We start from the raw sequence: 21,228 nt of genomic DNA on the forward strand, positions 1-21,228 counted from the left end.
TAATTTGGCCTCTGCCTGCCAGCAGAGCGGTGTATATGCAGCTGTATCAGTCTGCTACCGTGTACATCTCTGCTAGTTCTCTTGAAGGTGTGTAGCTCAGGGAGTGAAATAGAAATATCCCCTGTAATTGTAACTGAGAAGTAGCTAAAATAGCTTTAAAGATGTGAATACAGTAAAGTTAGACAGCCTTCCAGACCTCCCTCAGTTTCCTGTTTCGAATTAGGTAAGATAATTTACCAATGAGTCTAAAAACACATTGATACCTACTTCATCACTCTTAGTGTCAAGGGAGAAGTTTTTTTGAAAGTCAGTGAAGATAGATGGACAGTAGCCAATTAATTTCCGTCTTGGGACTCTCGCTTACAATGTTATTTCGTCACAGGCAGCACCATAACTCAATGTACTAGTCAATTTGAAATGCCAAAGTGTGCCAGAACTTTACTCTATGGATAGAATTATTCATTCATGCCTGCAGTTGGTGAGAGTGGAGTGATACTATGACGGCTTCTTAGATCACAGACTAATCTAGAAAAATATTCCATTTTGTAACCTCTGTGAAACATTAGCTGTTATTGGAGCAGCATATTCACTCCTCTAACACTGCGTTTTGATTTGACATACAATATATCTTATAAATTAATCAAAGAATTTGTCACTTTGGTGCGCATTCCACTTAAACATGAGTTACTACGGGTATTTGAACAGAAGTTGTCAGTTTGCTGAATGAATTTTGTTGTCAGCCTTGACATTTGAAAGGCCATTTCTACGACATAGCAGCATAGTTAAAGTTGTCATCATCACTTCATGAACTTATGAAGGTTGACGTGGCTTTGGGAGAATAAAAATAAGAGATCTTACTTTTTATTCTGCATTTCTTTTGCCTCAGTCACTAATTATATATAATTTCAGAGATATTCATGCTATAATTGCTTATTGTTTGGTTTGTTTACTTGTTTGTAATGCTCTCAGAAGCAGGGCAGATGGAAGAGTTGATGGGAGTTAGTTTGTGTCACCATTGCTTAGGCAGAAAACGTACTGAGATGAGTGGTGGACTTTGGGTTTCAACATTCATCATGTTTTCTGTGTTTCAAAAAGTACAGCAAAGCTATTGAAGTTCTCCTTTGCTTATGTTTGCCCACACAGAGAAAGGTTTTTACCAGAACTACCTCTTAGGGCTAAACTGTCTTTGGAATCAGCCATGCTTCACTGGATTTTTCATTGCCCCATCATTTATTTGTGAAAGACTAACTGGCATCTCATTATTCTGCAGCTCTTGAAAAGTCTAGCTTTAACTGTTCCTCTGATGAGAGATTATGCTTTTCAGATAAACTTGAACTCTCTCACCACCTTTGACCTGCCATATGAATCAGTGGCAACTTCTTTATTCCCATCTGTAGGGAGAGCCTTTTTCCTTCCCACTGGGGTGGAAGATGGAGACACCCAGTTGCTCCTGGCTGATGAAGACATTGTGCTGTACCATGGCAAAGCCTTCCTGCAGGCACTTCAGAGCTTTCCACCAGCCCTGAGCCAGGTTTCTTTGCTGACTCTTGTTCCTCAAGAGCAGAGGTGTTGATCCATTTACTGGTGGTCAGGAGGGCTTTTGTTCTTTCCCTCCTGACTGAAACTCTCCACAGTTGTTTGTGTCCATAGACCAAACATGAGTGAGAGTAGTAGTCTTCACTTAAAGTCTGTGCAGATGGTGTCTAGCTTGTTCACGTCCATTGAGCCAAAATGTTGAGACTAGCAAGGCTGGATGTTGACTGCAGTGAACCATGGTTATGTATAGAAGCACTTGAGGGGAAGTATCAAGGTACTACTGAGGAGCATGGAGTTTTTTGGGGTGTGCTACTGATGTGCATGTTTGCAATCTGTGTTTGCTGTTCCTGTACCCTTCGGGATCACCCAGTGGGGGAAGCTGTGGAGCAAAGACTACATGATGCCTTTTGTGCTTTCAGCGGTAAGCCCTGGGGGAGCAATGTGCCGAGATCTTATTCAGACAGGACAGTGTTTCTGAACTTAAATGTGCTAGATATAGCAAAGTGTATTTATGGAAAACAGAGTGCAAAAGGATTTTCTGCTGTGACAAATAGTTTCTCTCCTTACTTAAATATTGTCCTCTCAATGCACTGCTCGAAATTTAGGGAGCTTCATTTTTCCTGAGTTAAAATATTTGAGGAAAACAATTGTGTGCTGACAACAGTGGACTTTTTTAACTTGCAAGCCTTTTGTTTCTATAATTCCTATGAAGTAAACTGAACTGTCTAAGTTGATTTTATTCATTGTGGTTTAGTTATGTACATATTCATATTTGTGTCAAAAAGCAATGTTAAAATCGTTAGTAATGACTGCTCTCAGAGCTTTCTAGCATGCAGTGCCAGTGGAGTTAAATGTTCCACCAGAGTTCAGGGATGGAAGTTTATAGCAGATATTTTCAGGAAACCAATTTTAGATTTCTGTTCAAAGAGGCTTGTACAACAAGGATTTACAGCACTTTCTCATCTGTAACTTCAACTGCCAGCGGGGGATTGCCTTCCGATCTGTGTAACAAACCAGCAGACCACTACAACCCACATCTTCAATGTAAAGATACAGTGCATAGATTGTGAGCCTAAACCTGGTCTTGTTTGCCTTGAGTAGAGCAACACATTTAGCTCAGTGTTGGGCCATTGCGTGCTGGGATAAGTGGTCTCTCTCAACCTCATTCTTGCAGTACTGAGACCAGCTTTGAAGGTGAGCCTCTGGCCCATATCTGACCGTTTTGTTGTCCTTGAGGTAGGAATTCAGTTTTCCTTCTCAGGCTGGCATACTGACAGCATCACACATGTAGAAGAGATGGATGCCCAGAACTCAGCTTCCATCTGGGCACAGGAATGACTGTTCAGGCATTCTCAGCAGTCTTTGCTCATTTTCATTCAAAGGCTTGACTCTAGTATAATTTTTCTAAGCATCCCTATGAGCAGCAGTAGTTGGAACAAAACCATTAGCAAATCGTTTTCTTTCTAGAGACAGATCTTTTTGCTGCTGTGCATTTAAAATTACTGCCATCTCTCATTTCGTCTGCAAGGCCATGATGCAGTGTTTTCACATGTGGTCTGCAGCATCCCTTTTTCCTTTCCATAGCACTGTCATGACAGCTGCTGTTGGGACAGCCATTCTCGCATCCCCAGTTAAACATAATGGAGCTGGAGCCAAGAGCATTGATCAGTGGTTCCAGCACCCACCATGGAAGGAAGCTTCTGGGCCTCCCTGTGTCTGTTTTCTGCCGGGCACCGCAGGGTAGAGAAGCAGCTCCTTTCCGTGCTTCATTTTTCCTAGCACTTTACCAGTAAAGGGAAGAAACACTGTTTGTATTGACACAGTAGAAGTGTGATGCAGGATAAACAGTACATGTCCTTCACCTTGGCTTGAGTGAATGAGGGGGTCAGCAGCTAGCCCATTTTACTGGGAGGACCACTACCCCAGTGCCATCAGGATGCAGTCAAGAGAATGTTTTATTTTATGATAGGAATGGCTTGAGTAGTGCTTTTATTTAGGAAAAAAAAAGTAGGAGACACTCAGCTCTGTGCCATGGGTACCTGTAGGGCCATGCCTTCTTCAAGAAATGCGTCCTGACTGAGAGCGATCAGTCATACCTGCAGACTGCAGGTAGGAAGGGCTGGAGGGAGTTTGCACTGGTTGCTCTCCCTGGCCGCTCTCCTTCCATAGCGCCTGGGAGGGCGCCTGTGTTGTGTGAGGTTCCTCTGCGTGAGGAGGATCCAAAGGCCGTGAGACCCTTCAACCCTATGGCTCCTTTCCACCAGCCGAGCTCCACCAAGTAGCTGCAGTAGGGTTTGGGTCTGATCCCATGTCGTTAGGGAGGAAAGGAACTATATAATCATTATCCTTTTTAGAAATTTTAACCACAGCCTGTGGAGGGATGGCAGTGTTTTATCTGACAAATATGTCACTGTCTTTCATCAGCTGATTATAATCATCTTGGAAGTTCCAGTGTGTCTGGCTTTCCCTATTCTTTTTTACTATTGTGTTTTGTTTAACTTTCCCTAATGAGCCCAGTGAAAAGCAATTGTTCTAAATAAATCATGTGCGCTACAAAGCAGTATATCACAATTAGGTTTCCATTATACTTTAATTAGGCATTCCATTATTAAATTGATGTCTTCAGCTTCTTCCAGGTCTCAGACTAATCCTGAAACAAATTCCTCTTTGTGGATAAATATTAGTCAGTCGTAATTAAAGAGTATTCATTGGAGTTGCGGCTTTTCATTAAATCCCTTTCTGATTAAGATGGCTCCCCCAAGTACTGGGCTGATTAAATTTAATAAGATTTGTCCACTTCTGTGTATCATGGTCTGGTGGAAACTGTTTTAGCACCAGGGGATTTGGAACAATACGTTCATATCTCAGTGCAGGCAGGCATAAATGCCTGTTATGTGCAGTGCTGTATGCTCTCGTGTCAGGGGGCTCCACAGTTTGTGGGGTCGGTCAGCGGAGGGGAAAAAATCCACTGAAACTGAATTAGTAATATTAGAGTTGAATATCAAAGGATTACGTTACATCTAGAGGGTTACAGTAAAGAACAGAAGATTAAAGTGTGTTAGAGGCTTTCTTTTGTTGACTAATTCACGACTGGGTCTTTGTTGCTGAGTTGAAGCCCGAGTGCTTCTCTGCCCCAGACTGATTTCTCCCGGTGAGATGTATAGATGAGCTCGTTTCTATGTAAATATACCTCAGCTGTCAATTCAGATAATAAAACATGCATTCCCGACAGAAGTTCTTCTAGCAGCAGAGTATGAAATGTTTTCAGAGCAAAATCCTTGTCCTGGATTTAAAAAAAGGTAGAGCAAAAGCATGATGTGGCTTTAGTATATGTATCCATCAAAGAGAAGTTATAAGCCTCAAAATTTTCTGTGTGCTGAAATTATGCCTTCCTGTTGGGCTGCTGGTGCTGTTCTGCATTCCTCTTGCTTTGTACATAGAAATGAAAACAAACCACTGTGACCAAGAATGGCAATAGCGCAAATCAGTGAGGCATGAAACGCGAGAGATTGGCTCAGGACGTCTGTGGAAGCACTCCCTCCAAATATTTGAGGTGGCTGCTAGCAGGTGTTTTTTCAACATCTTGTTCATGCTCTATTTTTGGTGCAGGGTACGCTTTCATCTAGTGTTGTGATTTGGTATGGGCTGTATTTGTAATATCTAATTTCTCCAAAGTTTGAATGTGTTTTTAGTTTCTTCTCAGGTATCCCAAATAGAATGGTACTGGGTGTATCATCTAGCCCATCCTTTGTAGTGTGAGGACTCCCCAGTTCACCACTAATCCTGGATCGCTCTTCCTGGGGCTGCTGAAGGCTGCACTAACCGGGAGCGATGCCTGGGACAGTTTGAAGAGGGCAGGGTTATAAAACGCTGTGAGGTCACTGAGCAGCTAAAGAGTACTCTCTAGCGGTTGACTTTGGGTAGTGATAAGGAGAGACAGCAAAGTGCATCGAATAAGGTTACTCCTCTGTAGCCATTAAAAAAATGGAAGAAAAATAGAGTAACGCGAGGAAAGGAAGCTGAACTTTGTATCTGAATTATAGAAAAGAATGGATGTAATGCACTAGAAGCCAAGAATAAAATCTCTTTTCTTTACTAGCCATTGTTTATTTACTTATTGCTGCTATTGCAAAACCGTGTTGGATGGTGTTATGCTACTCATTGCACCTTCCTTCCATTGGCGTGAACTAAGGGCTGATGGAAAGTGAAAAGTCCACAGCATTTCTGAGGAGATAGGATGCACTTTGATCAGTCGATTACTGGGAGAAAATTGCTACAACTGCTTCCTTCTAAATATCTGTGGTGAATTATTTTTCTCTGCTTCTCAGAGTGTCTCACACCAGCTTTGTAGTGACTTCACAAAAGACAAGGCTCAAAATAAGTTGTATGGCGAGTGTCCAAATCTGGGGTCTAATGCAAGACAACATGAAAATTATTAAAATTTGGAAATTGTGAGAAGATTCCTACTCTACATCCTGGCAAATCCTGGAACTGTTAAAAAAAAAAAAAAAAAGAGAGAGAGATGTATTTGAAAAGAGTATAAGTGTTGGTTGTGGAAGAATTTGGAGGAAATAAATAATATCTTCTAGAATGAACGGGGAGATTGGGAAGCATAATGCCTTTAATCCTTGTATGTTAATTGAGCTGCTGAAAGCTAACATATGCTTTTGTGCTACAGCATGGCAGTTCATACACACTGCTACTCCTTACATCTTTAAAAATGTATCACTTTTCCAAAAATTCCCGGTTTTAAGGCAGTTACCTAGCAGTAACATCCTGCAATGTTGAGCATCATTACTATGGCAGTTGTGTATGTAAACTGTTCCAGAGTGTTTTCCTTTACGGTTAGCTCAGTGAGGCCAGTCAGAAATGACAGTGGAAATTGTAGATGCAACAGCTGAATTCTGGCAGAACTGGATTACCTCAGAGATTTGTTTTCTCTCGTAGAGGCTGATGCTTAATTCCATCTGCACTGGAGAAAGATTGTGCATCCAGGCAGAGAGCAAAGAAACGTACATGAGTGGATTACTTCTTTCTCAGTTCCTAGTGATTTCAAATGCCCAGCGAGTAACAGTGGAATTAGGTGAATAGTCTGTTACATTAAAAGAATAAGAATAAGTTTGAGCTGCTTATACATGCTTTTGTGTGTGTGCACATATGATTTATTTTAGGGATATTTGACATCTTATTTTTGTTTAATTGTCATGATATTCAGCTTTCAAGAAAGACTTGGATGACTAGTTTAGCTTTCTTTCTAATTTTTTTTTTTTAAATCAGCCATTTCCTAATTTATATACATTTGCCTATCTAGAAAGACATCTTATCATGACAAGGTAGAGTACCCATGATGCTTTTAAAAAGGATTTCACTGCAGTGTAGTAAATTATCTTTATTTCAAGCCTAAATGTGATTCTTGTCTGAATTTGCCGAATAATTTGCCAAATAATTCACGTTAGAGCTTAGTGCAGTTGGAGAGTCACATACAAGTGCATCAGTGTCTGTCTGTTGTATGAAATATCATTTTTCTGTATGAATAGTGGTGTACTATAAGCCTAGAAACAACATGTTTTTTCCTTCCTAACATGTAACATACCTATTAAATCCAAATCCCATATGTGTATGTAGAGCAGACATATAGTATGGGAGACTGGGAGCGAGCAAATATGCAGGCGGGGGAATAAACACGGCATTTTTGTTATCTGGATTAATAAATATACTTTGGGAATGATAGAGTAAAGAGTGGTGAGTCAGTTATGCCTGGTCATCCTGAGTGACTAAAAATAACTTGTTATTCCAACCCTTTTATCCCTTCGCTCCCTCCTCTCCACATATTTTTGTATTTTGTTTATAGTTCAACCAGCTTTTGCTTTGCAATTTGTAAAATAACTTCAGAGCCAGGGAGGGAAGACCAAAGGACAACAGCCTGCAGGCAGTCTTGCGGATGGAGCCACTGGGTTGATGCGTTTCCCGTCGTGATGGCCGGGTCCCCTGCTCCCCTGCACACCCTTCCCTCGTCTGCTCAGAGGATGAGCATCCTCTTTTAGATGAGCAAAGTCGGTTCGTGAAGTAATTAGTCGGTTTGTGTTGACAGGGGTACCCAGGAGCCGTGTAGGGTATTTCAGACGAGCTGACTGTGGCTTTGACAACAGCTGGGTCAGAGGGCCCCCATCTGGGGAGGTGGCAAGATAGAGCTGTATCTGTAAAACCTTAATGGAGGCTGTAAAGTGATGTGAAACACGTGAAATCTGGCACCACGACCCATTCTTGTATTTTTCCTATAAAGCGTAGCTGTGCAAACAATGCCTGCAGTAATTATGAGGTAAATCTTCTGTATTTCGCTTTGACTTGACACATGCCTAAGTATTTTTCTACAGTTTAATTTGCAAACTAATAACCAGTTTAGCACTCAATACATCTTAACATTCAGACCAGGATAATATACTTCTTGATCTGCTCTTAGCTTTCCTAGCTTTCCCACAGCACTGACTTCTCATACCATAACTCAACTGCACCATGTCTTCCTTCTTGTAGTAGCTCTGATCTGGTTTGGAGAGGAGGAAGGGAGCTGGCAGGTGTGTCTGACTGAAAGAGCATCCCATATGTTCAAATAGAAAAGAGAGCCTTCCCACTCCCGGCAGCATAGAAACATTGGTTTATAGTCCTGCAAAGAATCACTCAATCTATAAGAGGAATTTAGGTCAATTAGATATTATTGTCTTTACAAGTTCAGTGTAGTGATGCTGATTTAAAAAAAATATTGTGTAAATTATTGTTTTCTTAACTGCAGCCCTCTTTTTTTTTTTTTTTTTTTTTTACTTATGGAGAAGGTGAGGGGATAGACGTGTTAAAGCAACAAGTGCAAAGCCAATTAGCAGGCACCAGCCTGGGGTGTGAGACTCTCAGGCTCTGTCGCAGGTGACAGTGGAAAATCCCTCCCATAGCTTGTTTGCATGCCCTGACTCAATTGGGGATCAACAGCCTTTCATGGATGGTGTGCCAGGCTGTATTCTCCTCTCCTGGAAGAAATTCATCAGAAACCAGGGAGCGATACCTGCCAGCTCCCCCTTAACATTTCAGTGGCATCTTGTCTCTGTGGGAGGTGACTGCCCAGTTCAGCTGTGGAGGTTCAATGGGCTTTGCGTTGGAGAACGGTGGGTTTTGTGTCTCAGCCCTGTTGCGCGTCACTTCAAATCCTACTCAAGTGTTGTCCTGGCACGCTTACTGTAGCTTGCTGTCTCCATGCCTGCCAGGATACAGCAAAGGGCTTTCTAATGCTTAACAAACAGGGCTAAATATCGGCTCTTACAGCAGTGCTGTAGCTACGAGAAAGGACATCGTCTTTGGAGGCATGAAGGCAAATGGAGTGTTCATATTAGGTGTCTGTGTATGGTCTTAATGAGGCCATTTTGGAAAACTCTTTATCTGGTTCCAGCACCCACATGTTGAAAAGTATGTTGAAATATTAGAAAAGATTCAGAGAGCAACAAGAGGGATTTGAGCTTTTGAAAACATGCTTCATATTGAGATTTCAGAAGCTCAGTAGGTTTGGTTTGTTCAGGAGCAGCTTACGAGGTTGGAGGATCAGGCCAACACTTGACTATGTGAACACAGGCAGCTCTTTAATTTAGCAAAGCTATATGGTGGAGAAGTAAAACTAGATACGTTCAATATAGAAATAATGTACTGCCCCGCAATTATTTAAAGGAATTGCCTACCTCATGTAAAAAGCTTTAAGTCAACGCAGGATGTCTGTCTTACAACATCCTATGGCAAAACTGAAAGCATTCTTCATAAGCTCCCGTAGCCTGTGTTATTCAGGAGATCAGATTAGATGATGATAACATTCCCCTCTGGTCTTAAAATAATTAAATGAGATATTTACAGAGATTTCAAAGTGAAAGTGAATTCCCCCTCCCACCAACAACTTCAGTTAGTGGTATTGTTTTACACATTAATGAGATGTGGCATCAGGCTGCAAAACGATGTGATTTAAATGTATTTAACAAAAGAATTAAGCACACATAGTGACTGCTGATAGCTAAGAGAATGTCCTTGTATCTCTTGATCTTTGTACCAGCCAGGCTGGAGTGGATCCCAATAGTCCTCTACTGCTCTACGCAGCACCCAGAGCACAGCTCCTCCCCACTCCGGAGCAGAAAGCAGCCAGGGCTGTCCCTTCCCCAGACTCCTACCCTCAAGGACAAGAGGTGCAGTTTCCTTAACTCCTTTATGTCATAAGGTGGAAGGTCTTCCTCTCTCCTTGTGTCACAATGCCAGTGGAAAATCAGATAGCTAGAAACAGAATTGGTATGCAGGATCACTCTTCTCTGTTAATCAAGGCCAGCATTATCATTCTGTCTCTTTTTGTTTGCTTATTTGATTGCTACACTTACCCAAAAAAAGATTTCCAATAACTACTGAGTTGAAAGTGATTTAGATTAACCCTAGCTGACACTGCTGCTTTAAAGAAGGCTGCTTGAAGTTTTAAATCCTCATAAGGATGATACTGCCCAGGAGGTGCTGTAAATCCTTGAAGCTGCTCCCTCCTGATACTGTGTTCTCAAAGAAAAATGACTTGGATCTCAGGAGCCAAGCCAGTAATATTTCCCAGTAAGCAGCTTTAGATGGCTTTTGTTTTAATGTCCAAAAATGTATCTTTGTTTCAAAGCTAATGTCCAATACTCAGATATTGTGTAACAACTAGTTTTGATCTACTTGTTTCTATATCTGTTTTGATTATGTTGCTAATCAGTTTATTTACAGAAATGCCAAGCCTCCTTCTGTTGGTTTTCCTAAGGAAATGTGTATAATGGTGAGGATATTAAGGGTTGTGTGTGGGAGATACAGCCAGTGTTTTACGGAAGCCTGGAGATGTATGAAGCATCTGGAGCTGTGTGATGAAGGGACTGGTATGCTGCTTTGCAGGATGAAGCAGTTATATTGTGGTGGGAAGTGGGATGGACAAAGGCCTTACATACAAAGTCCCACTTCTCACAGATCACCAACATTATGGTGATCATGAATATTTTGTTGCGAGAGCGTCTCAGTCTACCTCTCCCCATTCTGGCTCAACAACTTACTGGTGTGCTGTTCTGTGATGTACTGTGGTTAAGAATAGCATCTTCTCTGCTGGATCGATGCAGGAGAAGAGACTGTATAATCCTTGTATGATTTAAAGCCGTGTCGGTGGTAACTTAAATAGGACAAATTACAGCTGCTGAGGTCCTCACTAGAGATGGAAATGGGTAATAGCCACCGCTGTTAATGCCAACAGCATTACACCTTCCAGGCTGCTGAGAGTCTGAGCAGTTCATTGCCTGGATTTGCCTGAAGCCCATCCTCATTTTTAGCTCACTGATGGTCATTTTGGCTTTAAGAGCTTCTGTTCTGAATCATCATTTTGGCCCTGAAGTCTCTGCTTTTATAGATCTTTCTGTCTTGCAGTGAGCTTGCTCAGCATTGCTCGGTCCCGGGTATGAGCAAGAAAGCGTCCTTGTCGCTGACGTGAATTGTTACTGAGGAACAAGCAGTGCTCAAGCTCCTGGGAATACTTACAGCAGAGGGGACGGGTCCATCCAACCAGCCCGCTTGTTTGGGACTGCACTGTAGGGCTGAGCATCACTTCTGGCAGTTTTCACCAATTGCAGCTGCCTTGCAATGTTCTCTTTGTGAATGTGTTTGAAAGAAGCTTAAAATAGTTTAATCCTGCCTTTTATATTCAGGATAGTTTTTCCCCTTAGAATTAAGATACTGTCTTGACATTGTGTTATTTAACACACACAATTAGAAGTAATTTTCAGTTTACCTGTGATGTCTTTATTTTGAACCTAATAAGAAGCTCTCGGTTGTAAAGTTGTATAGTAGGTGGTGAGATAAAAGGCTTGTCTGCACGCACACAAAGGAGAACAGGGGCACATCGGCAGGCAGAGAAAGCCCCAAAACCCTGGCGGAGAAACAGAGTCCCTACCCTGGCTCCTCCGAGGCTGTCACAGGGGAACCATTGTCCTTTGGGCTGAGGGTGACACCCGTACTTGGTGAGTCAGTGGGAGAGGCTGACGTCTGTCACCTTGCAGACCGAGGGGGTTTACTGTTTGCAGGGCTTTGGGACTCGTTACAGGATGCTGAAGAGGAGCATTTTTTTTATTGTACAGGATTTAGTATGGGATATTTAGGGGAGGAACCAAAAGTGGGGAAAGGGACAGTTCAAGGTGGTTTGGGAGGAGTAAGTTTAGGAAAATAGAGGAATAAGGGGTAAAAGGGCCTGGTCCCACATAAATGGGGCCAGTCAGCACTCTTACGTGGCCGTGCCTTGCGCCTGATCAGCCCGGTCTGCCCATCTTCTCATTAAACCCTATTTCTAACTGTTTTCCTGGCTGAGGGGACTCTGTGGGTGTGCCTATGGAGGTCCAAGTGCCAGCAACTGGAGAGACCAGGGTCTGTGTCTGTCATGTGGGTGCATATGTCAGTGTGTGTGTGATGACTAGCAACTACCGAGCAGGACTATCAGGCAAGTAGGGTAAAAATCTTGGAAGTCGAGTATCAAAGTGGCCATAAGTCTTAGTCAGATACTGGAGAGGTCAGATGGTCACAATTTGGCTACTGGAGGGATTGCAAGGTCCAAGCCAGCAGCTGGGGAGACTATGGGGTCTGGGGTCGACTGAGACCAGTTTGTATGTCTTTGTCTCTCTACATGAGCCAACTGGAGAAGAGAGGATCTGAAGACCAGCTGCTGGGTGGCCCTGAGTTTCTAAGGCCAGTTACTGGAGCGATCGACTGTGTGTGTGCATCCATGCAAGGGGTCTGTACCAGCCACTGGAGAGGGGCTGTGGTCCCAGGGGCTCATTTGACTGGATGTCAGCACCAAGGAAGACCAAGGACCCAGGGGCAGCTACAGCATACTGTCTATGGCCAATTGATGGAGGGGTCCATAGCCTGTATATGTGTCTATATTATTCCCACTGACAATCCTAATCAACCAGAGAGGGGAACACAATGAGGCCGTTTTGTTTACTTGAGTGCTGTGTTTTCTGTCCAGGTTGATCCATGGCTGTCAGTCTGTCTGTGCTGTGCATTGTGCACATATATTTGTGTGTGTCTGTATTGGGAAGAAATGCTCAGACTCACTTGTAACTGGGGCAGGGAGCTGTGGCAACCTCACCTCTACTGGGCTACCAGGTGCAGCAATTCCTAATGTAGAATAAAAATTTTTGATGGAACAGCTGATGTAGTGAAAGAAAACTACCTAATTTTTGCTTGGAAATGTTTTTTTAAAGAAGATAACTTTCTCTGATGCTGTTATTTTGATCACGAGCCTGGTTAAGTTCTTCCTCTGCCACCTCTGAGTGCAATGCCCAAAGCACCCAGCTGTGCATTGTGATCTTTTGAAGTAATGTCGTGTGTGAGCCTGAAATATAAATAACTTTGGAGCACAGAAAGTTTAAAAAGAAAAAGAATACTGCTTTTGAGACATTTTGTCGTCCCAAAATGAAGGCTGCCGCATGGATTAATCATCATCTGTATGTTATGCAGTTTATAGCTGTGTAACAATGATTACAGATAAACTTTATATTCACTCCTGAGCACGCTGGTAAGCTTTGCTTTTCTGAGGTGCCTTTGTAAAGCATAGAACAGACTATTTTTCATGCGTATGAAGGATATATAGTTCTACTACTGCAGGAAGAAAGTTGTGAGACTGTAAAGCTACTGAAACTGGTGTCTCTTTGTCCTAAAGAGCTGGGATACCTGCTTGACATTTTAGCCTTAATGGCGATTTCACAGCTTAATTAGATTTCAGATGCAAGATTGTGAACGTTATTTGATTTCCTCTGTTCTTCATTCCTTCCCCAATGGGATATGCATACATGCAGGATAAAGAAGATCCCTCAGATGTCACTAAAAGCATTGCAAAAAGTAGTTTGTCCACCAACAGCTGCTCTGAACTACGAACAAATACGCTTGCTTACTTCATTTTTGACCCACTAAAGGAGTATTATGATGTGACTTCCCTTCGGCCAGTTTCTTCTTAAAATGTGTAGGAGGTGTTTTAAGCAAATCTTTAAATTCAGATGGGAAAGACGTCTTTAAACAGTGACTGCCCTGTGTCTTCACTTAGGATCACTTTCTTTTGCTAGTTGACTGACACTTTGCTTTTGATCTGAAACACACGCTGTTAGATATCTCCAGACTGCAGAGGGAATGAGCTTAACTTCAGAGGGAAACGGAGACAGTAAAGATGCTCTAGCCAAGGGTGCCTGATTAAACCTAGCCTAAGGGAATTTTGTCCCTGCTCACGAATGGTCTACCATCATCTGCTGCAGTAACCTTTCTTCTTTTTTAGCAGATTTGCCTGTAGCATGTCTGGCAGTGATGCGTTGACCCTGTCCATGTTAAAAGATGCCATTGATAGACCAAGAGAGAATATGCAGAACCTTTTTGTTGAAGTGTGCAGAGTGGATCCGCTTTACTGCACGTAATACTAGCAGGGCATGCTTCTTTCAACAGCTATAGAAAACTGATTGAAGCTGGTCCTTTCCACCTGCTCCAGGGAATGAAAGCTTTGGGCTGCCATTTGTGTGGAGTTTTTAAATATGTATGACCAGAACAAGGGGCCTGTTGAGAAAGGCTCTAATCCTCTTGCGTGTGAAACCTGGTCTTCTGGTCCTCTCTCTTTCTGATGTTTCTGTGCTTTCAGATATGTTAAATCTACCTTTGAAGTTTCATTTCTTCCTGTGTAAAATATACTTTAATAGGTGAACCTTGCAGCTGGGAATTAAGAGATAGTGATTCAAGTTGGACACACTGAGCAGGACATGTAATCATCCTTTGCATTGGTTTCCCCATTTGTAATGCAGAGAGAGTAATGTTCACCCTCCTGTATACCACTCTTTGAGCTTTGTTCTGCGTAACTATTTTAGAAGCCATAACGTATTGTAGACCTTCTACAGTCTGACGTGAAGCCCTGCTGGAAAGTATCTGTCTAGGGATGCTACAGATCCATAGGTAAGGAGTAGAGGCTTCCCTGTTTTTGATTAGGAATTCATGGGCAGAAATATATCTGCATGCTGAAGGGATCAAACCAGCTGCATGGGTGCAGAGAGTCCTGCCAGTCTGACAGTACAGTCATGAAATCTGTGTCTTAAGCACATCTGATTTTTTTATTGCCTGTGGTCTGTATGCCAGTGATCCTTGCATGTAAAGCTTTGATTTTTCAAGAACGTTTGCATGTAATGGCAGACTGACTGTTTAGCTGCAAAGACACAAATGACTACAAGGTGCGTGAGGAACTCCTGTAGCCAAAACCTCTTTTCACAGAAGGCTTTTCTCATGCAACGGTATCAGGAAGGCTGCACTCTTCTGGCCTCCCTCTTGAGGTAAAGTGTGTAGGTTTTATGTGCTACTAGAATCTGGGGAGCTACGGAGGATCAGGGGGAATACAGATTTTAAGAGATGGATATCTCTCAGAGGCATATGTAGCAGCCCTTCCTCTGGCTGGACCAGGAACTAGGGGATGTCTCTCCTGTAGGGCATCCTTCTGATGGCAGAAATCTTTGGAGGAGAGAGTATGTGATCCCATAGCTAGGCAAAAGCTGGAGTATTGAGTTTTGCTATGATAGACTTCCTAGGAGCTATATATAGCTCTTTAAAAACCAAAGTAACCTGCCACAAAACTGTCTGAGAGATCGTTACAAGACAGCACAGTTATAAAATTCTATGAAAGGCTGAATAGGGTTTTCCCCCCACTTCTGATATTTGGAGATGAACTTTAGATACATCATTTTGAACATGGCCTTTTAAAGTAACTTTCTATTCTGTCCCTGTCATTTTTGGAGCTGTAAAGGAAAGCCAAAATGCCAGGGAAGGGGAGCAAATGAAAAGGGGGAGGGGGGCTAAAGAGTAGGTTTTGATCATCTTTGGAAGAAGTGATGTCATCTGTCAGAATAAAAGTCTTCAGTTACTGCAACTGGAGACAGCTTTTAGTCTCCAATTCTGTTTTGCCCCAAGCCAGCCAGCCAGCCAAATAAAAACAGCGGGATAAATCACTGCTGGCAGAACTTAACAGTTATGCAACATCCAGTGCACTGTGCGCCTATTTTTAGGTCAGTTTTACACTAGCAGAATTTGCTTTATGAAATCTAAAAAGAATGTCTGGTCAGAGGCTGGGGGATAAAGAGGGTATTTAGAAAGTGCAAAATGTAAAAACACAGTACAAAGATGTGCTGTCAAATCCCACTTGGGCAATACTGATGTCCTTTCGAGAGTGTTGGCTCCGTGAGGCATGATAATGAAGAGTAGAGGCTTTTTTTCATCAGTATTCCCTTCAAATTCTAATTTGCAATTGCTTTTTAACTATACTCACTTTACCCAAATAGCTAACTATATGTGGTTTACCTAAAGCTGGGCCTCTCCACCATTCGTGCTGTCCTTTGTCTTTACCAGATCTGGAACGCAGTAAGCAGCACCTCACCTCCTTACAGTACTGGCTGGTAAAATTTAAAGAAATTGTGTTCACTGGAGTGCTCTGCGAAGCTGGCTGAGCTACAGAGATACTCCTCATCCTTTGTGAGATACTGTAGATTTAATGAGCTCCTGATAGTTAGCTGGTATAAGTTTCATGTATGTTTTCTCAATCTTCGGTAAATTAGGATTGTGTATGCTGCTTGCTCCAGATCAAATGGAGTCTTTTTCGGTGTTCGCAGGAGCATACACTAAGTTGTATTTCATTAGTTAAAAGCAATTTCAGCTTGCAGTACAGGTATGAATCACTGAAGATTAGTCTCACGTACTCTCCTCTTTATCCAAGAACAGATGTGCATCTTCTCTCCTTTAAATTTGATTTCATCCTCTTAGTCACTGTGTTGTAATTCTACATTAGTTTGTACCATGTATAGTCTTGTTCACAATTTTTTTTTCTCAGATTCAGAACGGATAATAATTCGGAAAAGTTTGACCTCTCAGTCTTTAGAGATTCTAGCAGATAAAACATAGTCTGCATAGTTAACGTTTCTTTCTGATTTCTGCTACAATTTGGAGACTTTTCAATCACACCTTGAAGCAAATTAGTGTTCTGACCATTGCATGATCTGTATTGATCTTTTTTTTCCCCAAACATTTCTTCTAGGTGACAATCTCGATGCTATCCATGACATAACTGTGGCATACCCCCAAAACATTCCGCAGACGGAGAAGCACCTTTTGAATGGAAACTTCCCAAAAGAGATTCACTTCCATGTCCAGAGATATCCCATAGAGACAGTGCCCACCTCTAAGGAGGAGCTGCAGCTTTGGTGCCGGAAGCGTTGGGAAGAGAAAGAGGAGAGACTCCGACACTTCTATGAAGGTGGAAAGTGCTTCAGTGCGACAGGGCAAAGCATTATTCCACCGTGTAAATCTGAGCTCAGGGTCCTCGCAGTTAAGTGCGTCTCACTCCTGTACTGGACGCTGTTCCCGCTGGGTATGCTTGTGTTGCTGTACCTGCACAGCTTTGCACGATGGTATTTTGCAGCCATGATCATCTTTTTTGTTGCGCAGCAGAAGATATTTGGTGGGCTGGAACTAATTGAACTTGCTTGTCATCGATATTTTAAAAAGCAACAGAAATTTCATGACACAAAAATAAAAAGTTATTAGTTCTGGGTTAGAGAAAGATGTAAAAGTGAATGGGTTTGAGATGTCCTGCAAATTTTATGCACAGGGAAGAATTTCTGCATGAGGATTGTCTTTTACTATTGCCATTGTTAGACATTTGCACTTGATTCTGTGAAGAGAAAGAAAGATGTTAGTTATTGCTACACGTGAAAATGGTAGTTCTTATCTCTGAATGTAATTTCAACATTGCTCTCGCAAGCAGCTAGCAACTGCATTCTGCTGTAATTAAGAAACAAATTGCTGGATTATTGAACAATCGTGAGGACGTTAATAAATGTGACATGCACTGAACTTTCATGTAGAAACCCAAACTGTTCAGCTAGGAGAGACAGGTGTATGATTTCTGTATAATCACGTGGTCGTAAAGTAAGCACCAGATTTGGAAAGCTGGTGAGTTTAACGATGTTTCGATGGTAGGTGGAAGTTGGAGGAGAAGTTGTTCTGTTTCTTTTTTCTATTTCAAATATTCAAACTTATTTTTGCATAAGCTTTTGCAAACACTACTGAACCTGCAACTACTCAACCATTCTGGCTTGGTCACTCAGAAGAATTTTTAAGCCTTGCAATCGTGTGTTGTAGTACAGAAAAGGCTCTGCCTCCATTTAAGTCTTAACTGATTATTTAATAGACCTATGTAGCTGGTTTGACTTCTCACTGTTTCGTACTGTTTTGGTCTCCCTGTCAGCGGTGGGAGACTTGTTCCTACTGTAGTACACAGAGCTGTGGGATAGGGGAGCTGGTTTTTTGTTGGTTTATTGGTGTTTTTTTTCTTGTACAGGCAAAAATAAGTGTTTTGTCTCTGAGTAGCTGGCAAATGTTTTTCATAAAGGTCTCCTTGCAGACATTATTTCATTGAAAGCATTGTATTTATTTTTCAGAGTAGGCAAGATGCCTTTTTTAAAAGCATTTAATTTGGTTTTCAGATTGCTTCCTTAGACATTTCAAGTTTCCATGTGGATAGGCAGGGAGACTGCTTGTAGTGTGCATGTCAGACAGACCTGTTGAAATGCATGTGACGTGATGGTTGTCTCTTTATAGGCAGAAGAGATGGGTTTCAGACAATCACAGCACAGGGAAATTAAGCTACATCTTCCCTTTGCAGTATTCTCTTTGATTGCTTGATGACATCATTCCTGTTCCAATCTCCTTTGTAATTTGGGGGATATTTTTGGTGGCTCCCACTAAAACATTTTCCCTTCTTTTCCTGATGTTCAGAAAATCTGGAGGCTTAAACTCTGAGAAAGCACTTTCAGGTGTATTCATTGTCGTGTATAGTACAAGTAATGCTCGTGGTCATGTAGTAAAAGACATAAACATTGCCAGCACTTAGGAGACACTTCAGATTAGATTTGGGTTTCAACCTCAAAAACATTAGACCACTTGATCAACTGTATTGCTGCAAAACCTCCCTGACTTACTAAGTATTTATTGTTTATCGCATGAAGGCTTGTTTGAGCTGAACTGAGATGGCCTGGCTCCATATGTTGAGTGGCATTGCCATGAAAGGTGAAAGTACAGAGTGTAAAATGTATCTTGTACTGTGCTGAATATCTTAAGCATTGGGTAGATGTCGTAGACGCATCCATTTTTTTCTAAATTACAGCACTAAACGTTGTCTAATGTGTTTGTATCAAAGGCCATTTTTTGAACGAATCACCAGCCTCTATTCAACTGTCCCTTGCAAGGTGACAGGTATTTTTTAATCTACGCTTATAATAACAAATTGTTTATTATGCGGAAGGTACGTGAAGCCATCTGTGTTCTCTAATTTTTTAATCCCTTTTTTCTTAAAAATAAATAAAACTAGATTTATATTTAGGGTTATGTTTCTTAATGATTTTTTCATATTTACATTTGAGTACCTGACGACTGACAACTGGTGTTTCATTGTCATGAGTGGAAGGAGGTTCTTTCTGCACTATAAGGACTTTTTTTAACCTAATTCAGTGATATCAAAGGCATAGGTGCAGCTTAAATCTACATAGCCTGGTTTTTCTTCACCTAATACTCTGCTGTGGTGCAATTCTCTGCACACCAGGTAACTAGCTGCAAAGGAAAACCTAAAAACCTCGTTTATGGTTAACGCAGAGGAGAACTAAAGGATTCTTCTAGTCTGTCCTGAGCCACTGCTGTGCTTTCACACCAGGAGTAACCATGGCCAGCCTACTCCAATAGCCTTAACATAGTCTTCAGGAGTGACTTCAGAGGATGTGTTATATATGTTGGTGACGTAAATACCAGCTACGCTTTTCTCAGTCATTCAGAGAACTTTTTGGTGTCATCAAATGTATCAGAAGCATTAGTGTGAGTCTTGGTCATGGAGCGGTGAAAGATTTATGTCTGTGTGTGATTAGAGTTGGGTTCTGAAAATGAAATCAAATGCAGTCCATCATTGACCCTTACAAAGGATTTTCTCCCAGCTGGAGCCGAACACGTAACCTACTGTAATGTGGTAAACACCCTGCACATCTGTAATTCATCCTCCTCTCTCATGTATTCAAATCAAAGAGAAAGAATAATCTTCTTGTCAGCTGCTAATGTCACATTTACAGTGCCTGACTCCATGATGCGGGGCAGCACATGGTAAGTGAAGAATCCTTCTTTCACAGGGAGGGGTGTTGGCTTTGTAACTGACGTAAATTTTCAGCTTATGTGCATCATTTTGCAGCTCAATTAGAAATGCGAGACGGGGAGAAAATGGAATGCAAAGAAAAAGCTTGCAGACATAGAAGCTTCTTTGTTTAAAAAGTGGTTATGGAATTCAGGGAAGATCTTTCTGTGAATGTTTTTCTTTCTCTTTGGTCAAAATACAGATTTTTACTCAAAAGGATCTAATATACACATCTTTTTGAGACTGTTTTGTTCCTACCTTGTTTCCCTATTCGAAGTACACTAAGATGGCTCTTAGGGCCATGAATTAGTGGTGGGCTTGGCAGTGTTAGGTTTACAGTTGGACTCGTTGATCTTAAAGGTCTTTTCCAATCTAAATGATTCTATGATTCTTTGAAATGTTTTCAGTGCTGTTAGGTTAAAGGGGCTAGTACTCTGGGAATCACACACTCCCCTCTTTCATGGCATGCCTGCTGGCACCGAGGCTCGTCTCACTCATTGGCACGTTTGTCACCGCTCACCTTCTCTCCTGGTCCCAGCAGCCGCACTGCTGAGCAGCGACTGCTCTGTCTACGGGACCTTACAGGTCTTGCTAGGTCTTGCTTACATTATTTCAGATCAGTGCTGTGCTTTAAGGATGCTGTTCTCATTTGCTCAATCAAATGTTTCCTCATTGGTATCAGGGGTTTGTTTCTCTCTGCTCAGAACAGAAAGTTGAAATCCTGCCATCTGTGTTTGTCATCAAGCTCATCTGGGTAGACCAAGACATTTCTCTCTTGGCTTCAAAGCTGCAAGGCCCGAAGCTGATCTGTAAGGTGTTGTCTTGATCATACAAAATGTAGTTCCTACTTTTGTGCATTGCATCAATCTGTATTGTTTAAAAAAGATCAGTGTTTTTATAACTTGATTTTATATGTACACTGTGTGAAAGGAAACACCAGGATACTACAAACCTACAGAAAGCCTTAGTTTTCAGAGATCACTGATTATTTTAGAATGTTTTAACCATGTACCAGTTACTCTACAGCAACAATAAAGACCTGAAGCATTGCACGTGTTTAATTTTGCCATTTCCTTTTTACCGTGTGACATACTCTGTATGCACCCATAAGGAACAAACCTTGTCTTCCATCATATGTCTGTCTGTCTTGGGCAGGCTGGTGTCCGTTTGGATGCTCGACCCTTGGATTGTGGCTGTTGGGGTGGTATGTCTCCCTTCTCTCCATCGGTGGTTGGAAAGGGGCAGCTGGCTGTACCCTCCCTTCTAGCCTCTTCGTGTAAAGAGATGCGGAGCGTGGGCCTTGCATTATTAAGAGATGCGGAGCATCTCTTTACAGAGAAGCACTTTCAGCCTCACCAAAGGGAATCGCTAAAGGGGCGCAGGCCTCAACCTTGCTTCTGTGTCCAGAGGACAGCACCCCACAGAGGAGGATAAGT

General features: G+C 41.9%; 1 protein-coding gene across 3 annotated transcripts in view; it reads left to right on the forward strand.

Moving 5' to 3' along the window:
- Positions 1 to 20,841, forward strand: part of LCLAT1 (lysocardiolipin acyltransferase 1) — a 125,264-nt gene extending 104,423 nt beyond the window's left edge. For 2 of the 3 annotated variants that reach the window (XM_086744930.1, XM_086744931.1), the window contains one exon: positions 16,655 to 20,841. In XM_086744930.1, coding sequence (XP_086601056.1) covers positions 16,655 to 17,163 — 509 coding nt within the window. In that variant the 3' untranslated portion in view covers positions 17,164 to 20,841. The remainder of the gene's footprint in view (positions 1 to 16,654) is intronic. The other variant, XM_086744932.1, reaches the window with a different exon arrangement.
- Positions 20,842 to 21,228: the final 387 nt, after the last annotated feature.

This window comes from Chlamydotis macqueenii, chromosome 3 (assembly GCF_036417535.1).
Source record: "Chlamydotis macqueenii isolate bChlMac1 chromosome 3, bChlMac1.mat, whole genome shotgun sequence".
In the NCBI taxonomy this organism is placed as follows: domain Eukaryota; kingdom Metazoa; phylum Chordata; class Aves; order Otidiformes; family Otididae; genus Chlamydotis; species Chlamydotis macqueenii.